This window comes from Mus caroli, unplaced genomic scaffold (assembly GCF_978045245.1).
Source record: "Mus caroli unplaced genomic scaffold, Mus_caroli_1 scaffold_1, whole genome shotgun sequence".
In the NCBI taxonomy this organism is placed as follows: Eukaryota; Metazoa; Chordata; class Mammalia; order Rodentia; family Muridae; genus Mus; species Mus caroli.
This window is the reverse complement of record NW_028227256.1, coordinates 188,894,218-188,916,937: the sequence shown is the minus strand read 5'-3', so window position 1 is coordinate 188,916,937 and position 22,720 is coordinate 188,894,218. Positions and strand designations below refer to the sequence as shown.

At 45.9% G+C, this 22,720-nt stretch overlaps 1 protein-coding gene across 1 annotated transcript; it reads right to left on the bottom strand.

Annotated features, from left to right (window-relative positions):
• Positions 1-251: 251 nt before the first annotated feature.
• Nsl1 (NSL1 component of MIS12 kinetochore complex) lies at positions 252-22,696 on the bottom strand. The gene is made up of 6 exons (XM_021169411.2): positions 22,462-22,696; positions 20,513-20,591; positions 15,406-15,536; positions 14,293-14,347; positions 3,890-3,957; positions 252-2,286 (listed from the first exon to the last, which is right to left on the bottom strand). Exons 1-6 carry the CDS (start codon positions 22,693-22,695, stop codon positions 2,014-2,016), a joined length of 840 nt encoding a protein of 279 aa, XP_021025070.1. The 5' UTR covers position 22,696; the 3' UTR covers positions 252-2,013.
• Between the last annotated feature and the right edge of the window lie 24 nt (positions 22,697-22,720).

Here is a 22,720-nt window from a genome sequence, read left to right as displayed (position 1 = left end):
GTGGACAAGTGCTAACTACAACCAAGACAAACAGCATTTCCCACACAGGCTGGGAGAGCTGTAATGGCCACACCACATTATGCTGTTGGTCTGCTCTCCCCTCAGCATGCTTCTCCACCACAGCATCACTGTCTTGGGGCAGATGGCTAGCTGTGCCAGCCATCGGGACATCTATCACTAGATGATGACACACCGCTACCTCCCACCCCACCCCACCCCCGCCACACACACCTTAAGTTATGATAGGAAAAAACATCTTCACAATTACCACAGGCCTGCTGGGAAGATAACCCCCATGAAGAATTCCTGTTGTAATTGGGCCGGCCCCAAGGATCCTTGCAGTTCTCTGATCACCGAGCTTCTGCACTGAGGACGAACACCTCTCAGAGCTTACTACTAAGCCAGTGCTTTAAGTCACAGGCCCATGTGTGGAAAGAGGCCTTTCACGATTTGACTTTACGGGTCCAGCCAGAGCTGCCTGGAGGATGCCCCAAGCTCACTCTGCCATCCTGCTGCATAGCTCTTGCTTCAGTGGACTCCCACCATACTGTCTCCCAGTCTGCTCTCTAGCCTTGCCTCTTTGGGCACTTCCCAAGCCAAATCAGTCACAGCGCTTTAATGCCTGGAAAGGCACAGTATGAACAGTCACCTTCTGGAGTCGCACATTGGTTTTAGGGTGAGAGCTAGCTCACTCTGAAATGCAGAGCGCCACCCTGCTCTCCCATGAAAGCCAGCACCAAGAATGCCTTGTTAGGTGGAAAAGGCACAGTGCCAAGATTCTGGTCTTTATACATTACTTTAAAGACTCAAACACTCCCCCATACAATTATTAACTTAAGTAAAACAGAACCCGAGCTCCACAAAGCAGCGTCGCCATAAAGCTTTCCCAACTGAGAAAAGCAGAGAAATTGTGATCATCAGGACACAGTGAACAAAGGCGATACAGATTTTCCGAGTCATGATCAGTAAACTCCTCTGAAAGTGGCCACAAGGATAATCACCCAAAGGGGAAATAGATGGCAAGTTTGGCAGCTCCGCCTACAACTCACCAGGTAAGAGACACAGGCACACTGCAAGAGGCTGTGTTGAAATCTCAGTGTAGGTTTGCTGACACGGCCTGAGTCTGACACTTACGCTGCTTAGATCTGTGGTAAATGACACGCCCATCAATCCTAATCTGTACTTTGAACTAGAAGGATCTATTTGGAAATAAGGACTTTAAAAGAAGCCATCAATTTCCAGTCAAATTATGTTCAAAGATTTATGGAAATTAGCCAGGCGTGGTGGCGCATGCCTTTAATCCCAGCACTTGGGAGGCAGAGGCAGGCGGATTTCTGAGTTCGAGGCCAGCCTGATCTACAAAGTGAGTTCTAGGACAGCCAGGGCTACACAGAGAAACCCTGTCTCAAAAAAACAAAACAAAACAAAACAAAGCGATTTATGGAAATGAAAACGTAGGTAAGAAATAGAGGCTCTGCTCCGTGCCTCAGGTTTTCTTTTTAAGAACATTTCCTGCACAAATAATAGCCTTCTCGTTTATCTTACAAAACTCTAAAACCTCAAATGAATGACCATGGAGCAAACCTAAGGCCAGGCCCACTTTCTGTGCATTCATCTGAAAGCCTGCCTGGAAATGCACACACCGCCACGCAGAGCCAACTCCAGCTATCCAGCCACAAGGAACCACCTCAGAGCCTCACAGAGAGCTGTGCTACAAACAAAACCCCTCAGAGCACATCCCTGGGACGCCTCAAAAATGCAAGGCAGCCAAAGCCAAGAGCTGGTGTCATCGGAGGCTACCGACAGGTCTGTGCAGGACTGGGAAGTCTTCACCTACTGCACAGGGACTCAAGGGAAGAAGCGTAGCTCTCAGCCGTATTCCAGGATTCACAACAGCGCACTGCGCCTGTACAGTGCCTGTACAGAGTCACTCACTTTCATGAAGTCACTCAGGCATCAGACTGTGACCCAAATGGTGACAACACTGACTTTCAGCTCCTCAACAAACAGAGCTCACATATCGAGATTAATTCTCTGCAGCGGGTAGCGCTTTCTCTGGGCACAGTCTGGGGCTTTCTTTCTCTTTAGCACAATGTTGGAGGCCTTCCTGGCTCCAGTCTCAGCTGGTGTGGTTTCTACGTGTGTCACACATGTGTCAGGCTTGGAATCAGCTTTCCTGTAGAGGCTGGAGAAGACTTCCTGGTTGATCCTCTGTAGCTGGATGACAGGTCGCATCTTTAAGACCTGGGAAAAGCCTTCTCCTTGTTCAATTAGCACAGGCAAAGCCTTGGGAAGGAAAGCCTCAGGTTGAAAAGTGAAAGTAGATACAGGCACACTTTACACAGACATGGACACACTGCATCTTAATTCTTCAGGTCAAGTTGATTGCTAAGCCCTGGGGTTATAGATATTTGGCTCTGTGTTTTAAAATCCTGCTTTAAGTACAGGGACTTTAGCTAAAAGCTCAGACTCAGAAGACGTGGCTCATTCCCACAATGACTGGTGGCAATGTTAAATTTGACAGGAGTAATAGAGTTCAGAAGTAAGAATTTAAAGTCTGGAATCTTGCTCTTTGGTGAGCATGCTGTTGAAATCTCGGTCATTAAGAGGAGGAAGGGGCGCATTTTGATTGTAATGGAGGGAACAGTAAGCATTCTATACTTTGTCTGGGGCTCGACTTGGCCAGCCGTGCTGGTGCATGAGTGTAATCCCGGTTTGAAGCCAGCGTGTGGTATGCAGTAAGGCCCTGTCCTCAAAACAAAAGAAGTCAGTCCCACTATCAGAACAGGAAAGAAACAGAAAGGAAGGAGATGAATGACCCTATCTGTGTGTCCATAAAGCCGTGCTCATAAAACTGAGGCAAGCCATTGCCTGGCCACCAATTCTGGATCAAGAATAGGATAAAAGTACTAAGTTGATCAGTTATCAGGAAACATAGAATTGATAATGTAAAATAAAAAGGGAGGGTGGGGGGCTGGAGAGGTGGCTCCTCAATTAAGAGCACTGACTGCTCTTCCAGAGGTCCTGAGTTCAATTCCCAGCAACCACATGGTGGCTCACAACCATCTGTAACGGGATTGGAAGCCCTCTTCTGGTGTGTCTGAAGACAGCGACAGTGTACTTACATAAAACAAATCTTAAAAAAAAAAATATATATATATATATAGACACAGAAAGTGAAAAAAAAACATCAGAACTGGGAAGGTTCTGAAGGAGTTAAAAACAATTTCCATGTACCAGGGATTTGTTTTGATGTTTAGGAAAAATAAATGTCCCACTAGAACCCATGGTATTACGACTGAGTCTCTCCAGCTGCAATAGTGTAAGAAGAGTGACTAAGAGCAGAATTCCATGCCCATGAACAGCTCAGGGTACAGTGTACACTAAGCATATGCCTGACCTGGGTTCACGCCTGGCACAACAGCAGAAACAACAAAAACAAGTTCCAAAGCCAGAGACTCTGGTTCAGTCACTTGGTTGGGCAACTTATTTAGGTTCTTAATGCCTCTGTTTTCTCATCTGTAAACTGGGGGTTAACATACCTACCTTCTATGGTTAGTATGAGGATTAAATGTGACAGTAAATGTCATGCAGGCAGACACCACAAGCTCCCTAACTTACAAGCAGCACAATCCCAAAGTGTCTGACAAGCTGCCAACACAGCCCATAGAGTATGACCTCACTGGAGAAGCCAGGTAGAACACACAGCTTCTGGGACCTGCAGGCAGAATATGTGGCACACAGTAGGTACCCGATAAATGGAAATCTCAGTTTTACTGTTGCTTAATAAATGTACTCATGAGCCACGTAACAGACTCCCGAGCATCCTCCTGTGCCCCAAACACAGTACTGGCGGGCGAGCACCAATCTTTCCCACTCGCAGCTTTACCTTCATGGCCTCACTCATTTCCTTAGCTATGGCTTCTCCGCGGCATTTCAAATCTTCCACACGGGAAGCTGCAAGAAACCATCAGACAGCATTTTAGGTTCTCTATCTAATTAGCCAATCACGAAGACATTTAGATGCAATCTATTAGGACAACTCACCTTATTCTAATATTTCTAAGAGCTTGGTTGGTTGCGACAGGGTTTCTCTGGGTAGCCGAGGCTAAACTGGAACCCACTCTGTAGACTGAGTTAGCCTCAAACTCAGATTTCTGCTGCCTCTGCCTTCCAAGTGCTGGTATTAAAGGTGTGTACCACCCCATCCCCAGCCTCAGAACTTTGTAATTACTAAAGTCAATGTCCTATTTAGTTTATGAAGATAAAAGAAAAGAACAGGAGAACATCGGAGTGTAATGCAGAGGTATGCACTTAAGACAGCTGGCCGGATGCTGCCTGGAGAGCGAACACACGCACCGTCTACCATACAAGCACCACTGCAGCTGGCACCTCTGCATGTCATTGAGGGTAAGACACATGAAGACTCAAACGTTATTTTTAAATGATTCTGAATTTTATAAAAGCAAACCACAGACCAGTAAAAGACTCAGTGGGCATAGGGAGCTGCAAGGAGGCAAACAGTTCACTCCAGAACCCAGGCAAGGCTTGAGAAGAGAGTCCATTTCACAGAGTTGTTCTAACCTTCATGTGTATACGCTCACACACACACACACACACACACACACACACACAGAGTAAAAGAGCTCTGAAAGCAGAACATCATCTAAACCTTCAGTGCAATCACTCCGCATTCAGGCCACGTGTAGACACAGCACTGGTGGAAACTCTAGCTCTGGTTGCTAGTGCTACACATCTCTTTTCCTTTCTTGATGCTTTTCCTGAGTGTGTGTGTGCATCTGTGCGTCTATCTGTATGCGTGTGTGTGCATGTGCACAGGTGCACCTGGGGGACTGAGGTCACCATCAGGTGACTTCCTCTATTGCTGTCCATCTTGCCTCCTCAGACAGAGTCACTGACTCAGCAAGACTGACCGGCTAACTAACCCCATGGCTCCTACCATCTCTGTGACTCTAGTGTTTAACCTAGGTTCTAGGAATTCAAATTTAGGTCAAAGCACTTCATCAACAAGCCTCCCCTCGCCCTTTTCTGATGTACCAAGTCTCAGGCTCAAGTACAGATGCCAGGTCACCACCTTACAGCCACAAGAGGACAAAGAGCACGAGCAAAGCTGCATGGGCCGATATAAAAGCCAGCACGATGTCATTCATAATTTAAAAAGAAATGTACAAAGCACTCTCTGAAGCTACGCCAACTGGTACATGACGTATAAAGACACAATTGGTGATAACAGTAAAGGACAGCAGACCTACACAGAACAGACTTTCTATAGCTGGTTTAAAATTATACAGCCATAATGTTGACACGTGAATTGTGATCTCTAAGTAAGCCACTGCCCTAGAAATTATTCAGAAAAAAAAAGTGATATGCTGCAAAAAGATCAAGTGAACAAAGGAGAAATGAAGAATGTGACAGACAGAAGGACAGAGGACAAGATGGACAGAAGGAAGGATGAGATAGACAGAAGGACGTGACAGAGGATGTGATGGACAGAAAGCATTGCAAAAAAACAAACACTGAGGGGGAGCCAAGTCCTCTCCTGTCAGTCACAATGTAACTATCAGTGGGTTAAACTTTGCTATTGAAAGGCAGAAATAGAAGCTGGCAACTGGATAAAAACAAATGATCCAATGAAATCACACCATGACTGCCCTATAAGCACAGCTGAGAGTGAAGGGAAGACCAGAACATTGCACACAGAAGAAATCATGGGACGATTGGGGTCACAGAGGACTTAGCAGAGCTGGGGCTGCTGCTCGGCAACTGTGTAAGGCCCTGGGTGTGACTGACCCCTCTGGCTGCATTAAAAGCTCAGTTACAAGAAAATACACTGATAAAAGGGGCAGCTCATCCAGAAGATCAATAGCAATACACCTAACGGAGACCTCATATGTGTGTTCAGAGCACCTCACCAAACACAACAGTACACCATTCTACTAGACCTAACAGGTGTGTACAGAGCACCTCACCAAACACAACAGTACACCATTCTACTAGACCTAACAGGTGTGTACAGAGCACCTCACCAAACACAACAGTACACCATTCTACTAGACCTAACAGGTGTGTACAGAACACCTCACCAAACACAACAGTACACCATTCTACTAGACCTAACAGGTGTGTACAGAACACCTCACCAAACACAACAGTACACTATTCTACTAGACCTAACATGTGTGTACAGAACACCTCACCACACACAACAGTACACCATTCTACTAGACCTAACAGGTGTGTACAGAACACCTCACCAAACACAATAGTACACTATTCTACTAGACCTAACATGTGTGTACAGAACACCTCACCACACACAATACACCATTCTACTAGATCTAACAGGTGTGTACAGAGCACCTCACCAAACACAACAATACACTATTCTTGTTTGATTTCTGATGCTCTGATAGATATCATTTTTATGGTAGTTTGAATAGGAACAGCCCTCATGAGCTCACAAGTGTGAATACTCCGTAATGAGGGAGGTGTAGCCTTAGAGTAGGTGTGGCTTTGTTGGAGGAAGTGTGTCAATTGGGATGAGTTAAATGCTCAAGCCAAGCCCAGTGTCACTCTCTTCCTGCTGCTTGTTGATCCAGCTATACAACGCTCACTCCTTCACCAGCACCAGGTCTGCCTGCAAGTCACCATGCTTCTCATCATGACAATGAACTAAACCTCTGAACCTGTAAGCCAGCCCCAGTGAAATGTTTTCCTTAATAAGAGCTGTTGTGATCATGGGGTCTCTTCACAGCAAAAGAAACCCCAACTTAGAAAATTACCAAAAGCAACTCGGGGAGGGAGTGTTATCTGACTTACTTACAGGTCACCATCCAGCACTGAGGAAGTCAGGGCAGGAAGCCAAGGCAGTAACCATGGAGGAGTGCTGCTCACTGGCTTGCTCTCCCACTGGCTCATGCATGCATAGCCAGCTTTCTTACACAACCCAGGACTACCATCTCAGGGATGGTACTGTCCACCAGGCCTGGGTCCTTCTATATCGTAGCAATCAATAATCAAGACAGTGCCACACAGTCATGGCCACAGGCCAACCTGATCTGGGCAATCTTTTAACTGAGGTGACTCTAAGTCACTTGGAGAATAGGGGCTGACCAGAGCACATGGTGGTCTCAGCTGCCACAGGAAAGTGAAGTGGCACTAGCAACACTCCACGAGGCACAGAAAGCATGCACTGCAGCGTCACACTTACCACAGGCAAAGCCATGCAGCCAGAATACAGCCAGTGCTTGCCCGGGCTGGGGACAGCTGTGGGTTTCTTCCAAGAACCCTGCTCTGGAACCCCTGGGATGCACAGCACTGGCTATCAGTGGATGATGGGCTTCAAAATGCACAAAATGGTCAACTTAAATATTTATTTTTTTTTACTATTTTTATTTGTGTATGTGTATGAACATGGCTACAGTGACCAGAGAAGGATGTCAGATCCCCTGGAGCTGGAATTGGAGGAGGTTGTGAGCCACCAGACATGAGTGCCTCCTGGGATCCCAACTCTAGCACTCTCCTAAGAACAGCAAGTGCTCTTAACTGCTGTGCCCTCTCTCCAGTTCTAACATGCTAAGTTTTATGTATATTTCCACTACAACTATAGCTAATTTTGGTTGTCAGCTTGAATAAGGTCTGTGAGTGATTTTGCTGACTGCATCACTTGAAGCTGGAAGACCCACCCTAACTCTGGACCATACCGTCTGCTGGCTGCCCTCAGAGAAGAACATGGATAAAGGAAGCTTTTGCTCTTTGCCTGCTTGCCCTTGCTCTTGCTGGCAAGTTCATCTATCCTGCTGCTTAGGCATTCCTTCATTGTTATTAGAGCCTACTTCTCTGGGATTTCAATTTAGACTGAATACCAGCAGCTCCCTAGAATTCTCCAGGACTCCAGCACCAGATTGGAAATTCACTGAACAGCTACCTTGGCCTTTCTGCTGGGAGTCAGCCATAGTTGAACTACCCGGCCCATAGCCTGTGGGCCGCTCTCGGAACACTCACCTGTACTCGCTCTCTCATACTGACCCCGCTGATTGTCCCCTCAGAGCCTCCTAGTGCAGCAACAGAACGTAAGTGTCTCTGTGTGCATCGGACAGCTTTACAATGAGCCCACTTAGGGTGCACTTGTATGCATGAGGCTCTTTCCTTCTCTGCATGAATAGTAACGTAAAGTTCCAGGAACAGCACCTTAGAGCCGAGATGAAGGTGTTTGAGGACAACTTCCTTCATGGGTGGGTATTCTCTGTCATGACACTGGGAGGAACAAGTTGAAAGGTAACAGGAAGCTTAGAGGTCCATGCCCATGCCCTGAGGAGCTAAAGCTCCTACCAGGTTACTGACCTCAGAAACCACAAGGCATACAGGATGTGCTTATTGTTTTAAGCTGTTAAATTTTGACATAAGTTACTAAGTAACAGGTAACAAATCCAACATTAGATTTCAAATCAATGCATTTAGTCCCAAGTGTAAATTAAAATTGTCAATGAGTGACTATCTAGAACATTCCAGTAGATCTAGAATGTTCCTCAAAGGCCAATGTGTTAAATGCTTGGTCACCAGACAAGCCTTTTGGGAGGTCTTCAGGTCTCTGGGGATGTGTCCAATATATCTTGTTTCTTACTTTACTCTCTCCCAGATAAAATACTTCTGAACTTAAAGACACAGGCTCAGCTGTTGACCTGAAGAAACACAATAACTTTTCTTTACAATTCCAGGTTTTTAAGATACTCTGTTGTATTCACAGTATACATGAAAACATAATAAGACAACATTTGAACAGAGTTTAAAATGTTCATCATCTGTATCTAGAAACCACACAGATATCTACATGGTGGCTGGTTTGGTTTTGTTTTCCGAGACAGGGTTTCTCTGTGCAGCCCTGGCTGTCCTGGAACTCACTCTGTAGACCAGGCTGGCCTCAAACTCAGAAATCCACCTGCCTCTGCCTCTCAAGTGCTGGGATTAAAGGTGTGCACCACCACGCCCGGCTCGATAGTGGCTTTTTAATATGTATGCATGTATGTAGGAATGCATGCCTAACTTCAACAAGTTGTGTACTATACATTACTCTGCAACAAACACACATATGGAACAATGAATCTTACTTCTATGCCTGAACAGGCAGCCAGTCTTCATCATTGTAGCTTTTACTAGCAGCAGCAGCAGCTATAGTCCTTGACCTGTGACCCCCCCCTTCTCAAGGCTTCTTACAGATTAAGTTCTATCTATGACTAATACAAACAATTCCTAAAACACCTAAGCCACCTTTTGGTCTTTACTTTCCCGTTGCTGAATAATACCTGTTTTCATCTGTTGTACAAACAGTGAGAACACATAAGCCCAACAGTGGTTTGGGCTTGTGTGTGACATGGAGGTAGGGTTTGCATACTTACAAACAGACTTTCACACCCAAGTGTGTGACAGATATTCTAATGATGGTCTAGACACATATCTATGACTAATACAAACAATTCCTAAAACACCTAAGCCACCTTTTGGTCTTTACTTTCCCGTTGCTGAATAATACCTGTTTTCATCTGTTGTACAAACAGTGAGAACACATAAGCCCAACAGTGGTTTGGGCTTGTGTGTGACATGGAGGTAGGGTTTGCATACTTACAAACAGACTTTCACACCCAAGTGTGTGACAGATATTCTAATGATGGTCTAGACACATAAAGCATATTCCTGTATGACTACCATCTCCAAACATCCTGCAAGCTCTCCGGAAGGCCCACTAGAGGGCAGTGTGGGCAATAATGAGAAGCCTGGAATATCCCTAAGCATTGACAACTTCCTGGGAAGAGGCCCGGGTTCTCCAATTCTGGGATCTTTGGTGGTAATCACAGAACTTTAGAGTAGGTGCTCAAAAGCTATGACGGGACACAACCATGATAGAGGACACTTCCTTAATCAAAGAGGGTGACCTCACTCACAGGGGAACTGTATTAGGGAGAATTTCCCTTAAACAGGGATCTGATGTCAAATGGACTGGGGAGTTCCAGGTGGGAGGCGGGTGGACAGGATATACTCTACCCAAATAAGGAAATAAGTGAGAAACAGGACAAAACAGGAAGCAGGAAGCAGATCCAGTGGGGACGTGAGAAAACTCCCAGGATGGTGTGAGAGGGGCAGACAGGATGAAGGTTTGTAGCAGGCAAGGAGGTTGGTCAAGACAGGAAGAGGAAGACAAAGTTAGAAGCTGGCTGATGGATAGCCTCAAGGGGTTACCACACCCAGGAATGTATAATTTCAGAGCAGGCTCACAGCCTCCTTTACAAATAACCCAGGAAAGGGAACTGCAACCGGGTAGAATCAGAATTCACTTCTTCTAGAATCCAATGTAACTCTTAAAATATCACTCTGCCAGAAATCACACACTGTGTTCCTGAAAGAGTAAGTCACAACTGGGCAAAACTTAGCTCCAGCATAATGAAAGTTTCTTGAAATGAAAAATATGCACTACCATTCTAAAATTAGATGTCTAACTATGAATTTACAGTACGTCTTCTTTTTTTAATTAAGTCAGCTCAATCATTTCCATTCAAGCCTAAAATGTATCTGCAGCACGTGGTGGTGCTGACCTTTAACCCCAGCACTTGGGAAGCAGAGAGGTGAGCAGTCTACATTTGAGATCAGCCTGGTCTACACAGAGAGTTCCAGACCAGTCAGGGATACATGGTGTCTCAAAAACAAAAATAAAAAACTAAACCAACCCAACCCCAAGTTATCAATAATTCTAGGAATAGATTCAAACAAAGGCTTTTAACAATGAAGACAACATACATACTTAAAAATGATCTCTACAAGTCAAGGGAGGTGGCAGACACCTGTGAGCACAGGGCCCAGAGGGCAAGGGCAAGATGACTACACATCCCAGGCCATCCTGTATTATCCAGCAAGACCCTGTCTCAAAAACAAAACACAACCCTAAACAAAACTCATTAAACATGTGGATAGACTATTTACATACCTAAAAATTATTTTCTTGGCTGGCAAGATAGTTAAGCATGAAAAAGCACTTGATGCCAATCCAGACAATCTGGGTTTGATTCCTGGAACCCACATGGCAGAGAGAGAGAACTGGCTTCTCCAAGTTGTCCTCTGACCTGCACACGCATGCTGTGTGCACAGATGCACAGAATAAATTAGTAAACATTTTTAAGAAGTTAAAACATCTTCTACCACAAATATTTGCTAAAGAAATCCCAAAGCAATAAGCTTTTTGTGGCCTTCCTCACCATGATTCTAAGTGAGTCTGTCACGTTTTATAACTGAGAAGAGCACACGCACTCTGGATACAGGAGCACCGATGGCCTTCCAAGGTCTCGGTGCTCATCGCAGACCCATAAGGCCATGCAGGGTCAGGAAGGGGCTCCTTAGAAGTGTTCTCCACGCTCTACCCACTCAACAAGAACATCTGAATGATGCCAATGTGTACCACTCTTACCAATGCCAACAAAACATTCCTAAAAGAACCACCCCTCACTGGGAGCATCATCAAGGCTGACTAGCTTACTGAGTACAGGGGGGAGGGATAAGATGTTTCAAGGCCAGAGCCTCATTATCTGAGCCATCTCTCCTGCCCTGTGTGTCCTCCTTTGTAAGTGACCTAACATCTTTGTGACCATTAGATAAATCCTTTAAAATGTACAGACAGACTCCAGTGTCTACCAACCAGAAAGCTGAATCTTCTGTCAGAGAGCATGAGGCCTTTCTGTAACCACCTGCTGATCCTTCCACTGATGCACTTTGAAAGCGTCTATCTCAGTTTATGGTTTTCTGTTGTTATCACAAAAGGCCATGAAATTGTTACCACATTGCAACATGAAATTTGCAGTAACCTCAATCTGTATTCCCCAGCCACAGTCCTATTTATCTTCAAAATAAACTCTCTTATCCTCCTTAAAGTAAAAGTCCCATAGCCCAGACACACATGTCGACTCTGACATAGATGCTAACACCTGTTGTCATCTACACACAGACTGCTCAGAGGTGTAGCATTGCCAGAAAACAAGACAGGCTGCCTGAACTTACAGGCCAGCCCAGAACAGCCTAAGATAGCTCTGCCATCACTACTGTGTACTGTGGGGAAAGAGCTCTCCACTTTGGGGACTTTACATTACTGACTATTCAAGGTTGCTCCTGACAAATGAGAACCACATCTTACCTAATGGTAAATAGTCTGTAGAGGGTGTGTGTGTGGGGGGGGGGGACAACCTGCCCTTACAAATGTGGAACTTCAGCAGCCTGAGAACACCGTTTCCTAGTTGCCTGCCCTCTAAAGCACAGGGAAATGAAAAAGTGGAAACGAAAGCCTGGGCAATGAGCCCAGTTTTGCTTCTGGGTCACTGCACTGACCAAACAAGTGACCATGAACCCCAAAGCCTGCAAGCTCAGCAGAAATGCACCAGCTGAGAGCTTCCCATCTACTTCCAACGTAGTTCCCAAGCACAGACAAGCAAACATGCCCGGGGGACACTGGTTTGTGTTAGCTTCTAAGGACCGGGGAGGGAAATCAGCATTTCTGTCATAGACAGACACAGGTTGCAGACCTGTGAGCCCAGGCACCTCAGGACGTGCAGTACCATGGTGTCAGACGCCTAAGTTACTGTGGACTCTTGCTTGGGCTTTCCACTGCTCTAGAGCTCTTCCTCTTGAGCGCAACCATGTAACCTCCTACTGCTCTTGCCACCGGAACACACTGCCCTTGTGTCCTGCTGCCCACCCAGTGAACGTGGTACAGACCACACGCTGCTTCTTGAGTCACTGTGAGGAGACCACGCTCTGCAGCAGAGTGACTGACCCCTCAGTCACAGTGAACCAGCACAAACTGACAAGGACTTCGTCCTTGTGCAGACAACTCCCTGGGAGATGGAAATAGCCGACATGCCTCAGCTCCCCGAATCATCAGTTTCCCCACTTACAGCCAAAGTCTGCTACAAATGAGCCTTCACACGAGCAAAGATGGAACAGACTGGGAGCCGCCTGTCACAGCCCTCAGCTAAGGTGCCTGCCACATGCTGCCTGTCACAGCCCTCAGGCGGCGGCGGCGGCAGCGGCGCACACCTTTAATCCCAGCACTTGGGAGGCAGAGGCAGGCGGATTTTTGAGTTCGAGGCCAGCCTGGTCTACGAAATGAGTTCCAGGACAGCCAGGGTTACACAGAGAAATCCTGTCTTGAAAAAAAAAAAAAAAAAAAGAAGTCAACCCAGAGGAAGGCCTGAAATTCACACAATAGTTCTTTCAGAATTTTGAAATTTTGATTTATAAATCGAATTAATCAAGTACAAAAGAGTAGCTACTGAGTAAGACTTGGTGGTTCATACCTATAATCTCAGCACTCAGGAGGTGGAGGCAGGAGGATTGTGAGTTCAAGAATACCCCGGACTACATAATGGGCCCTGCCTCAAAAAACAAAAACAAATAAAAAGCCCACTCAGTGGCGAGCACTTGTCTAGCAGGGACAGGGCCTGTGTTCTACTCTCAGCAGGACAATAAAAGTCGTAAAGGGTGAATTTTATCTACTTAACCAGAAGAACTAAAATTGACAATAAGAACAGAGAAAACTGGGAGTGGCGGTGTGCTTACTCAATGGGCAGAGGGCACAAAGGTCTGTTTCTTCCTCAAGAAGAGTTTCACGGGACTGGATAAAGCCAGATAACTCACTAGAGCAGTAACAGTTTTACAGGAGACATAAAAAGACCAGAACCACAGTATGCCACTTCCAAACTGGGAGCCAGAAAAAAAAGAGACTAAAGAACACTGTACCTACACAATTGACGGCAGCAAAGGCAGAGCTTGACAAGAGGGAACTGGGATTGGAAACCAGGAAGTGAGCAAGGTCTCCAGGGCAAGATTACAGTCTGCTTCCAAAGTGGGACTCAGCAACTGTGGCCTTAACTGCATTTATCAACTCAATGCACCAAGAAGATAAATATAACAAGAAAATACAAAACCAGCTGGAGCACATTAAAGGTAAAGTCTCAAGTCATGAAAACAAAACACACTACAACAAAGAAAGCTACAGCAAAACAGAACGAAAAGCGAGTGCCTGGAGGAGCAGCAGCCGCAGCCATGCAGCCGCAGCCGCACAGCCACTGTAGCATCTGACCCCAGTGCATTTACCAGAGACAGAAAGCGTGCAGAACTTTGAAGACTGTTGTAAGTCTCGAAACAAGTGCTAGGCACTGACTGTGGAAGAGAGCACACACAGCGAGGAGCTCACAGAGGGAGCTTCATCTTCAACACATTCTCACACTGGCTTACCTGGGTCAGAGTCACATTTCAGGTCCAGAGGATGTACAACAGGGTGATACTGCTTCTAAACACAGGACAAATTAAAACATTCACCTTAGACACGTAATGCCTCAGATAACTAAGCCCCTCTTTCAGCTGGTGTGAGCAGACACACAGTCAAAAGTGCTGGCCTCCAGGCTTTCCCCTTTCTAGCTCCTGAACTCTGGGTGGCAAACGTCTTTAGGGTTGAATACCTTTTATGCACCACCCTCTGCTGCACAGAGTAACAAACAGCACTATGAAGATCGCAGTCAGAGGAAACAGGGAAGGCAGCTCTAAAATACAGGGCGAGGACCGCAGTGTGGCAGACGCTCGTTCAGGACAAATGTCTGGAACTCACAACTCCTATTTCCACAGAAACTTCAAAAAAGTGGCTACACTACCACAGCAGTCTTCCACACGGAAGCACACAGGAACAGCTGGACCTGCCACAGTCAGTGACAGGGCACACTCATGCTCTCCAGTCCTGTCCCTCCTCCTCGAGCTGACTAGTTCCAGGGTTTCTTTACCAGGTCAAGGAGGTAAGTTAGAGGGAGGCATGACACAGTCAACGGCAGACAATGTTTTCTCTGCAGCGTGGGAAGGGCTCTTTAAGGTCAAATGTGTGAGAAAGTGAACATCCTCAAGGGCTTCTTTTTCCTGTCACAACAAGACTCTAAGGTCAAGGGCAGGCCTTTAATGCCCCAAAGCATTACTGAAGGAGACAATACTGGAAGGTCACACTTAAAAGTCTGCTGACTTAAAAAACTAAAGGCAAAGACAATGGCACAATCTAAAGCCTGCTGTGGTCTCTTCTTGGGACAATGGCACCCAGCCAATCTCCTCAGCATTTGCCTCAGGTCTGCGCTGCCAGACCTGCTTCATTGGCATTATGATTCAGGGCTCATTTGCATTTACTCCAGCTTCAATAATTCTGAGAAGACTGATATGTGATAGGTATGGTGACTGACCCCAGCAAGTGAGAGATGGAGGCTGGAAGGAAGATCAGGTGTTCAAGACCAGCCTGCACTGTATGAAAGGTAAGTAAACTAACTCTTTTCTGTGGTAAAATACTGTGTAGGGATTTAAATATAAGCGTCTCACCAGACTCGCATGCTGTGCTTTCAAGGTTTTGATGACACTCTCAAGGATCCTTCTGGGATACTGCCTCCGTTTGGTTGCCACATCTACTATGAGCTCATCAAATTCATCTTCAAGCACTTTGATGTCAGAATCTATTTCAGAGAAGTTCATTATTAGAATAGAAATATTATATAAGCATAAGTCACAGAATAAAGAAAACAACATGGCAGGTTAATGGAGCCCCCTCATCTCCGCACTGATTAATCTGCAAGCGCCAGGAAACATGAGGCGAGCAGCATAGTCCCAAGAAACAGGCACCTGATAAGTGCATCAGGCCACAAAGACGAAGGCTGCAGAAGACGGCAGCAGGAGCAGTGGGAGATAAAGAACAGCACTTAGACTTAAATCCAGGTGCGGACAAAGGCACTGGATGAGAACGATCAGGGAGAAGGACCTCTGGGAGAGGAAACTGAGGACACTGAGCCTTGCAAACGGATCGACCCAAACAGCATAGGGCAGGTGATAGAGAGGACAGAGATGCAGTCAGTGCCAGAGCATGGGCCTCGAATGGGCAGGGCCCTGGGCCAGTCCTCTGCCCTTCCCCACCATAATTAAACTGTAAAAGGCATGGATAGGGTTCACTTTATTTTTGTGCAACCCAACCTGTGACAGCAGTGAGAAGGGCATCCACTATAGGACCTGACTCACCAGGGCAGGGAAAGGAAAGGCATGGTGACTTGGGGGACTTCCTCAGACTTCAATGGCAACTATTTTATCAGCTCTTTCCTCGGCTGTAGACAGTGGTTCTCAAGCTCGAGCAGAAGGAGTGATTGCCCAGGAACCTTACTAGTGTGTAAATCGGGACTCAGAAGGTCTAGGACAGAGCACAGAAATGAAGCACCCTGGAAGAAGTAACTGCAGGCAGATGCAGTTAAAAAAAAAAAAAAACCCTTTAGAGTAAAGATACTGGGGTGGGGCAGGTAGCTCAGTGGTGAGAGGCTCTGCCTGGCATTGATAGGGTCTGCACTCAGTCCCCAGTACTGAAATAGTTAATGAACACTAAAGACCTAAGACCTCGGTTCAGTGGCTCACACCATGAGCTCTACTGGGCCAGTCTAGGCTAATCCCACTGGCTAAAGCTTTGCTAGGACGACGTCTGATAATGGCACAGGTTTCTGAAACATTCCGCCAGCCGGCTGGCATACATGTGAGTGCACACTCGGCACATCTAGACTAAGGCTATGCAGGAGATGCAGCCTCTCACTCCCATAGCAAATACTCAGAGTCTGCTCAGTGGCTTCTTTGGAGGATATGGAACTTGCAACCCTCTCTGAAATAAGGAGCTTTAAGTTTTACTATGTTCACTTGAAAAGTGACATCACTGGCCTGCAAAGAACAGCACATGATTTTATAAAAGTTCTTTTTTATGTGATGGGGAGGACACACACGCCACGGCAGCTCTGCATGTAGAGGTCAGGGAGCGAACTGGAGTCAGCTCTCTCCTTCCCTTTCACACTGCAACCTTCTGTGTAGGAAAAGGTTCCTTAGCGCCACCAAGGGGCAGATCCTGCAAAGCTGTAATGTAGGAACAAATGGACAAAAACTTGTTGGGCATCTATTACTGAAAAAGATACGGAATTGCCTACACATTGGCCTGACTGAACTTCCATCCAGAGCAGTGACGATGACAACAAAGAGGCTGCTTCTCACAGAGTCTACTCATTGTGTCTAGAGTGTCATTGAGTGTGGGAACTTGGAAATCTCAGCAAACAAAACCAATGAAACCTCTGCTCCTGGCCCAGTGGTGGGCACATCTTTAATCCCAGGGCTCAAGAGGCAGAAGCTGTTCAAGAAGAGTTCAAGGCTGGCCTGCTCTCCAGAGCAAGTCCCAGAATCACCAGGGCTCCACAGAGAAACCCTCCCTCAAAAACAAACAAACAAACAAACAAAAAGAAAGTGAGAAAGAGAGAAAGCAAGCAAACAAACAAACAAAAAAAACACAACAGAAACCAGTCCACCCTTTGTTCTTGTGAAGCCTCCATTCTGCTATTCTGCTTCTATGCATCTGCCCAGAAGCAAAGCCTATTAAATCTGTTCACACAATTCTCCTTACAATTCCCACCTAAGACAGGGGTATGTAATAGCACAGACACAGCACTCGCCTGGTGTCACACACACACACACATAAGACCAAACAACCCCCCCCAAACAACAAAACTGTGATTCCTCCAAGGCCACATGATAGAGTGCACTTCCCTTTGTACTTTATCACCTTTGACACACTTGCTGTTACTTTTCCCACACACAGCACTGCCTTTCCTTTATATAAAGACCCCTGAAGAGCTGTGTGGTGTGGGAAGTGTTCATACCTGGCTTCTATGTACCCTACTAATCAACAATTATTACATTAATATTTTCACAAAACTGAGGCTGGTAGTTTTATCCTTTTATTATGTGTAGTGGCTATGCCTGGTTGTCAACTTGACTATATCTGGAAAGAACTACAATCCAGAACTGGAAGGCTCACCTGTGATCCTAATCTGGAGGCTGGGAGATACAAGTTTCTTTTTTGTTTTTGTTTTTCGAGACAGGGTTTCTCTGTATAGCCCTAGCTGTCCTGGAACTCACTTTGTAGACCAGGCTGGCTTCGAACTCAGAAATCCTCCTGCCTCTGCCTCTGCCTCCCAAGTGCTGGATTAAAGGGGTGGGCCACCACGCCCGGCCGGAGATACAAGTTTCTAACCTGGATCTTGACATGGATATCTTGAGGCATAGTGGCTATGAATCCCAGATTAAGACAGGGAGATCTCCAGTTCAAGGTCATCTGGGACAAAGCAAGTCCCAGATCCCGGCAAGGTGGTACACACCTTTAATCTGGGACACACCTCCTGCTAGAGACCTACATAAGGACATTAGAAGGAAGATTCGCTCTCTTTTCTTCGCCTGCTTGCCTTGTGGGACTGAGCAACTGCTAGATCCTTGGACTTCCATTCACAGCTGCTGTTGACCATTGGTGTGAGTTGGACTACAGACTGTAAGTCATCAACTAATTCCCTTACTATATAAAGAATACCCATAAATTCTCTGACTCTAGAGAACCCTAACTAATACATTCTGTAAACCCGAAATCTCAGTTTTGGTAATTCTGAATAGACAGCTAACGTAGTCTTAAGTAATAGACAAGAAGACCTGGGCACAGCACTCTCCCACTGCTGAGAAGAAAAGCTGTAAGCACAGAGAGTTGCTAGTAGGCCTGTAATCAGCTCAAATGCCTTGATGATAATAGACTGAGCCTCTGGACCTGTAAGCCAGCCCCAGTTAAATGCTGTCCTTATAAGACTTGCCTTGGGGGGGCTGGTGAGATGGCTCAGTGGGTAAGAGCACCCGACTGCTCTTCCGAAGGTCCAGAGTTCAAATCCCAGCAACCACATGGTGGCTCACAACCATCCGCAACGAGATCTGGCGCCCTCTTCTGGAATGTCTGAAGACAGCTACAGTGTACTTACATATAATAAATAAATAAATCTTTAAAAAAAAAAAAAAAAAGACTTGCCTTGGTCATGGTGTCGGCTCACAGCAGTAAAACTCTAAGACATAAGTTATCTACAAATCTATGGCATCCTCTGCATGATATGTGTGTGGTTTTAAACTTAACTTTAAATGTAAAACACTTCACTATCCTTCCTAAGTATTATCTAAGCATTGCAAACATATAATGGGTTTTATAGGGAAACACTGAGATTTTTCTGGGCCTATCTCTTTAACTGGGGACAATTGTGCAATACCCTCCAAGAGCCTACTGCCCAAGACATCTAAGTGACAGCTGAGAGACCTTTAGGAAGTCGTGCACCACACAAGGTAGATCAAGGTACCCACTGAGTTTCTCTCGGGCTATGACTTCAATACTATATTACTACATCTACACTACTTTCTTCTTATTCCATAATAATTGTTTTTTAAAATAAACGATAGAGGTCATGAGATGGCTCAGCAAGGAAAAGTGCTTGTTGCCAAGACCGAACCCTGCAGCCCACACAGCAAAAAGATCAAAACAATTCCTGAAAGCTGTCCTCTGACCTCCAGCTGTGCTGTGTGTGCCGTGTACATCCCTACCCAGTGGATGTTTATAAGAGAGAGTGGGTGTCTTAGTCACTGTTCCATTGATGTGAATAGACACCACTGCAAGTGTTATAGCAGAGAGGCAGCCTGGTAAGGAATCCCACAAAGTCACACCACGCAACAAACCTCACACAATAAAAGAGATTTATTAAAAGGAAAAACACGCCGGGCAGTGGTGGCGCACGCCTTTAATCCCAGCACTTGGGAGGCAGAGGTGGGCGAATTTCTGAGTTCGAGGTTAGTCTGGTCTACAGAGTGAGTTCCAGGACAGCCAGGGATATACAGAGAAACCCTGTCTTGAAAAAAAACAAACAAACAAACAAACAAACAACAAAAAAAGGAAAAACACAGGAGGGAAGCAGTAAGGGACTGAGCAGGAGGCAGGCCTTAGGAGGGGTTTCTTGTTAGGAGGAGGCATGAAGTTTTCTAGGGTGGCCTGTGATTGGTGGGATTATGTGGGGCATAATCTTGGGGGCAAGATCAGGGATTGGTGAGCTTTTTTTTTTTTTCTGTAGGGTGGGGCCTGTCCATTCTCTGGTACCTCAAGGGGCTTACAACCATGCTAAGGCAACTCTTATAAAAGAAAGCATTTAACTGGGGGTTTGCTTACAGTGTCAAAAACTTAGTCCATTATCATCATGGTGGGGAGCCTGGCGGCATGCCTGCAAAGCACTGGAGTAGCTGAGAGCTACATCCAGACCCACAAGGGGAATAGGGGAGAAAGCGACAGAGTCAGAGTTCGACAGACAGTTTAGACAGAGACAGAGAGACAGACTGAGATGGCATGGGACACCTCAAGGCCCACCCCAGTGACAGACACACTACCTCCAACAAGGCCACACCTCCTCAAATAGTGCCACTCCCTGTTGACTGTGAAGTCAAAGAGATCAGCAGGGAGGCCATTCTTACTCAAACACCACAGAGAGACTGAGAACAGGATTGTAAATTAGCCTTCAAAATAAAAGATAAATCAGAGATAAACCACAGAAGAAAACCTTAAATCACATACCCATTAAGCCATGCTCCTTAGCTTCCTCCCAGGCCTGTCCGTTAAAGCTGACGTTCTCCTGCACAGCCGACTCAAACGTCTACAATAAATCCAGTGCAGCCAAGTCAGCGAAAGTGACTGACACAGAACTCAAACGAGTTAGTAAAAAAATAATGGACTCTGTGAGCTGGAAACAGTGGGAAAATTAACTCTTAGGAGAGGGGCTAAATACCCATGGCGCATGGTAGTGACTGCACTGGCTCTATCCATAACACCACGGCCATATAAGTAACAGCCTCTAGAGAACTGCAGGGCTATGCTCTCCCAAACAGTAAGTTATCCCCAGGAAGGGTTCAGGATGGATGGGGAAGTCAAGGAGGACTTAAAATACGAGATTGCTTGAAAATGTTGTCAATGGGCATGCCTTCTCTACCACTTCTATAATTAAGAAGTATAAATAAATGATAATTATGAGCTAGAGTATGTATTGTATAAAAAGGGCTGTGATATAATAGATCAGTGGACAGCACTTGGCTAGCACAACCATGGAAGGCTCTGCTTTCAATTCTTAGCACTAAAGGGAAAAAAAAACCTATTTTATAGGATAAGATTCTTACTATATTAAACTCTTGAGGACATTTAGAAAACAAATTGTCTTTGAAATACTCATTGCTGCTTCACCTATCATTTAAGAATGTTACTGTGTTTCTCAGTCTTTCCTAGATGTTTATCAACAGTCAAAGGTTCTCTACTTCTGATTCTCTTTAAGATCTCATTCAACAAGCTATTAGAGGTGAAGTCACATTTGTCTTTTCCTGCATGTAAATGTTCTAATTATCTTAGCATTTTCTATAATCAGACAAACACTCTTAGTTACAGTCATCTCCCAAGATAACTACTAAAAACATTAAGTGCCGTTTCTCTCCTTGCCTTACTTCTAAGCAGAGAATAACACAGGAGCTACTATTCCCAAAACTGGGATATAAAACTACAATCCAAGGAAGGTTTCTTCATTATTCTTTCACTTAACCACTGTTGTTTTAGTTTTTGATGCTGATAACCTCTATATTTAGTCTGCACTCTTGTCATTGGTCATGAATGTGCTGTTACAAGCTTGAAACTTTCCCCTACATATAGGCTGTTTATCTGTTTGAGAGTTAGCAGTCCTTCAGTCTCTAGTGTCTTTCCCCAGAAACCATCATATCCAGGGGTATGCAAAAATATAGGAGAAATAAGTGTGTTCTAAGGGCTTATGGGGGCAGGGGGAGCGACAGAATGCACAGGTTCTATGTAGCCCTGGCTTGTCTGGAACTCACTTCGTGGACCAGACTAGTCTCGAACTCACAGAGACTTGCATGCCTCTGCCTTCCAAGTACTTGGCATACACTGTCATGACCAGCTCAACTAGAACTTGGTAAAATTTAACACCAAGGCAGCTTCTTCATCTATTTTCAACTTAAAAAGAAAATGTTTTCTCCCCGAATTCACACGATGTTATAAAAACAATAACAATGACCAAAAACCTAGCCAGATGAATGACTTCAAGGATTATCATTTCCTGGAGAATTCCTCATACCAACCGGCAAAGCTGCGCTGGCCTACAGGAGAGCGACTTTGTCCTTACTGCGCACTTAAACTACCGTTAGTACCAAAAGAAATGTTTTGTAAAACACAAGCCACCAGATTTGAAAGCTTGCTATGAAAGCAAAATGTGATGCCTTGTTTATACGTATAGCGCTGTACATGTTCAAGAATATGGGTACACTAATACCGCCTGCTTCTTAAGATTACATACGTGTTCGCCCTGTATGTTCCTGACAGGAAGCACCCAGGCGGCACTAGCATCTAGTTGCCTTCCCTGGCATTTCCCAAGCCAGTCTGGGGCATCGTTCCATCTGCGGAGGCCTGACGTGGGCCTCGAGCCAGAGCCAGGCTGCGCTGGGTGAGGACCGGGAAAGAGGGGTCCGTACCCACTGTGCGTCCCGCAGCGCGAGGTCGCGGACGTCCTCCGGCAGGGCGGCCCCGAGCTCCTGCACGAAGCGACCGCACATCTCCATCACTTCCACCACGGCCCTCTTCAAGGTGCAGCGCACTCGGAAGTCCTCTAGGGGAGAGTCTGCTGCCGTGGCCTGAGGGTCTGAGGCGGCCTGGGCATCGTGATCCTGCGGGGCGGAGACGAGCACTGTCTCAGAGACAGCCGCCATCTTCCCGGTTTAAACTAAGGCGGGA

Excerpts from the sequence above, each read along its gene's own strand:
- Nsl1 (XM_021169411.2), bottom strand. The coding sequence starts at position 22,695 with ATGGCGGCTGTCTCTGAGACAGTGCTCGTCTCCGCCCCGCAGGATCAC. Across the intron at positions 15,537-20,512 it reads TAAGGAGCATGGCTTAATGG|ATTCTGACATCAAAGTGCTT; the intron begins GTATGTGATTTA and ends TCTCTGAAATAG. Across the intron at positions 3,958-14,292 it reads GAAATGTGACTCTGACCCAG|CTTCCCGTGTGGAAGATTTG; the intron begins GTAAGCCAGTGT and ends GGTTTCTTGCAG.